General features: G+C 63.5%; 2 protein-coding genes across 2 annotated transcripts, besides 1 other annotated feature; one reads left to right on the top strand and one right to left on the bottom strand.

Annotated features, from left to right (window-relative positions):
• The first annotated feature begins 5 nt into the window (after nt 1-5).
• Nucleotides 6-37: a microsatellite.
• Nucleotides 38-595: 558 nt separating this feature from the next.
• Nucleotides 596-2,434, bottom strand: Tco025E_03697 (putative folate/pteridine transporter; the record flags this gene model as incomplete). The annotated part of the gene is made up of 1 exon (XM_029370615.1): nt 596-2,434. The coding sequence occupies one exon, from the start codon at nt 2,432-2,434 to the stop codon at nt 596-598; it is 1,839 nt and encodes a 612-aa protein (XP_029229283.1).
• On the top strand, nt 2,433-2,942 carry Tco025E_03698 (uncharacterized protein; the record flags this gene model as incomplete). The annotated part of the gene is made up of 1 exon (XM_029370616.1): nt 2,433-2,942. The coding sequence occupies one exon, from the start codon at nt 2,433-2,435 to the stop codon at nt 2,940-2,942; it is 510 nt and encodes a 169-aa protein (XP_029229284.1).
• Nucleotides 2,943-3,013: the final 71 nt, after the last annotated feature.

Raw genomic sequence — 3,013 nt, forward strand, 5'->3', positions numbered from 1 at the left:
CACAGTAAAAAAATAAATAAACAAACAAACAAATAAACACTGAGTCATTTCCTTTGCGGTTATTTTAAACAAAAGAGGAGGTGCCCTGCCGCATTTCGCTTTCTCACCGTTACGGCAATCACAGTCCAGCGCACAAAGTAGAGGCAAATGCACAGTACAACACGCGGCTCCGAGCGTGCGCTGGAACTGGACCGATGCTGGGAACAAACAGATGCGGGTGGAATAAAAACAAAACAAAACAAAACAAAAAGAAGGAAGAAAAAGAAGTCACAGGTGGAGAAGCGAGGGCGTGGTAGCGGAGGGCCGCCATCGAGCGGGCCCCGACGGAGCGTGGGGCGGTGTGTGCCCTCACTTCGACAGGGGCTCTCGCTCCTGCGATGGCTCCTCTCTGCCCCCGTCCTCCGCGCCGCCCGCGGGCTCCTGGCGCCCGGTGACATTACCGTCCACGTCAATGTTGTCGCAGATACGTGCGTCCGGGATCAGCAGGAACACCATCGGGATGGACACGAGCGGGAAGAGGAGGTGCCCCACAATCACCAGGTACTTGACGTTGCTGAAGTCGCAGCCGAGCTTGGGATCCGTCTGGACGGGCCACTTAAACTCCATCAGCAGCGAGCCGATTGTATTCGACACGACCTGCCCGAAGTTTGCGAACCCGGCAAGCAGCGCGTACACCATGCTCTCTGTCCCGCGCGGACACAGCCGGGAAAGCAGAATGGTGCTTGGCATGAAGTTCAGCATGGTAACACACCCCAGCAACGACCTGGTCACCGAGCACATACACCACATGATCGCTGACGCGCGGGCGGTTCCAGCGCTCCACAATGATGAGGTCAAAGATGCTGGCGACGACCGCCACAAGTGTGGTGACGACGAATGTGACGCGGTAGCTCCGCTTCGAGAACACGTACCGGAACAGCACCACCCCAGCGATGCCACAGACGGTTCCTATGATGCTCCCGACCGTGTTGTAGAAGAAGTACGAGAAGTGCGGTCCGTCGGGGAGACAATCAGGCTTGGCCATGTAGAAGCTGTCCAGGGCGCCGGGGAGCTGAATGTACGCTGCCGTGCTGACGAAAGAATACAAATTCGCCTTGGCGATCACCAGCGGGAGGGCAAAGAAACCAAAGCCGCAAATAAAAACCGAGACGGCGATGCAGGCGCCAAGCAGGGCCCAGATGTTGCCAAAAAGGGTGACGAGGGCCATCGCGACTGCGCCCGCCGTCACGAGCAGGCAGTAGACAACCATACTCCAGTTGCGTCGCGCCACCTCCTTGTTCACCTCGAAGACGCCGCAGCAGCAGGTGGGCAGCGGCGGCACCTCCTCCTCCTCCTCGTCCACGCACACCTCATTTGAGAGGCCCAGCATGGCGTGGTCGCCCACCTCCGCAACCACCACGCCGCCATCTTCTTGCAGCTTTGCATTGGGATCCTTCGCCGCCTCCGCCAGCCCCACACGCAAAAACCTGGCGTCCTCGGCACGGTTTGAGCGGTTCGTGTTCTCCCCGTACCAGTTCATCACGAAGAAGAAGGTCGCCAAGAACTGCAGCACGGCGGCAACCATCACACCGACCCACTCAAGCCTCGCGTCTGCGAGCGGCCCGACGATGACGGAGGCGACAAGGGAGCCCAGGAGCACCCACCACCACACCCAGCTCACCAGCGACGGGCCTGCGTGAGGGATACGGCGCATCAGGCGGCTGTAATGGCCCTGCGTCAGGATGTCCACGGCGGCCTTGGTGAAGCAGGTCAGGAAGACGAAGACCGCTGCTGGCGGCGCGCTGGCCTTCGTGGCGGGCAGCACCCCAAAGGCAACCGCAAAGGCGGCACCGACCACACATGAGACGGCCAGGTACCAGCGCTTCGTGTACCCGAAGAAGCTGAAGATGTCGCTGAACATGGCGGCAAGCGGCTTCATCGACCATCCCATCGTTGCCAAATTGGACATGCGCTGGTACGTCATGGCGTCAACGCCGAAGCGCACCATGAACATGGGGTAAAGGGAGAAGCGGACAAGGTAGTCGGCGACACCCTTGCAGAGAAACTCTGACAGACCCACTGACAGCACGCACCTTGGCCCGAAGGCCTCCACACTGGCGCCAAAAATGGGGAAGTAGCGCAGAAACGGGGCCGCGTTGAATAGCGTCCTCGCCTCGGCGTGCACGGGGCGCACCGGCACCGTTTCCTCCGCGGAGAGAGGGGGAGGGGGGGCAACGCCGTCAGTTCCCGTCGCGGGACCCACGCTGTCGAATCTGGCTTGCGAGCTCATCACGGAGTGCTGGCTAGGGAAGGCAAAGTAAAGAAAAGGGAGAGAGAGGGAAGGGTGGATCGAGAGGGAGGGTGGCGCAACGGGATGGACGGTCCCACCAGGGCGCCCTTCCGCACCGCAGCACGTCTCACGGGGCCCCCGAACCCAGGCGCCCAACGCCGCCATGCCGCTGTGGGCGGAAGCAGCGTGTCGCGTCGGCGTCGCCGCGGGCCACTCACGCCAATTTACACCGGCTCCCCGCAGCCACGAGGCCGGCGGCGGAGGGGACGACGACAGCCGCCGCAGCTGGCGACGCGCCGAGCGCGTTGAGGCGCAGCACCGCACACGCCGTCGCCGCGGCGCGCAGGACCTCGGGGGCTGGCCGCACAAGCCGCCCGGACTCGACAGCACCCAGGCACTCCACGGCCAACGCAACGCGCCGCCTCAGCCGCCGCAGGGAGTGCCCGACGCGTCGCAGGCCGGAGGGCACCGTTCCCGTCCCTCGGGCACCGCTCTCGCTGCCTGTGCCGATGGCGTCAATGGCCGCGCCAGCTCCTATTTGCGCCACGGCGTCAGGTCCCACAGAGAACCGTGTGCGTCTTGGGCACACCGTCAGACGCGGTGCGCCTGCGCGACAGGGCAAACTATTCGGCTGCTGCGGCCCGTGGCACGGGGCGACGCTTCGGAGCCATAGTTGAGGCCGCTGGGTCGTGGAGCGGCCGCCCGCCCCCACCGCCCCTCACCCGCCTCGGCCGTGCGGGGGTC

This window comes from Trypanosoma conorhini, assembly GCF_003719485.1.
Source record: "Trypanosoma conorhini strain 025E chromosome Unknown Tco_14.4_contig_00172, whole genome shotgun sequence".
Taxonomy (NCBI): domain Eukaryota; phylum Euglenozoa; class Kinetoplastea; order Trypanosomatida; family Trypanosomatidae; genus Trypanosoma; species Trypanosoma conorhini.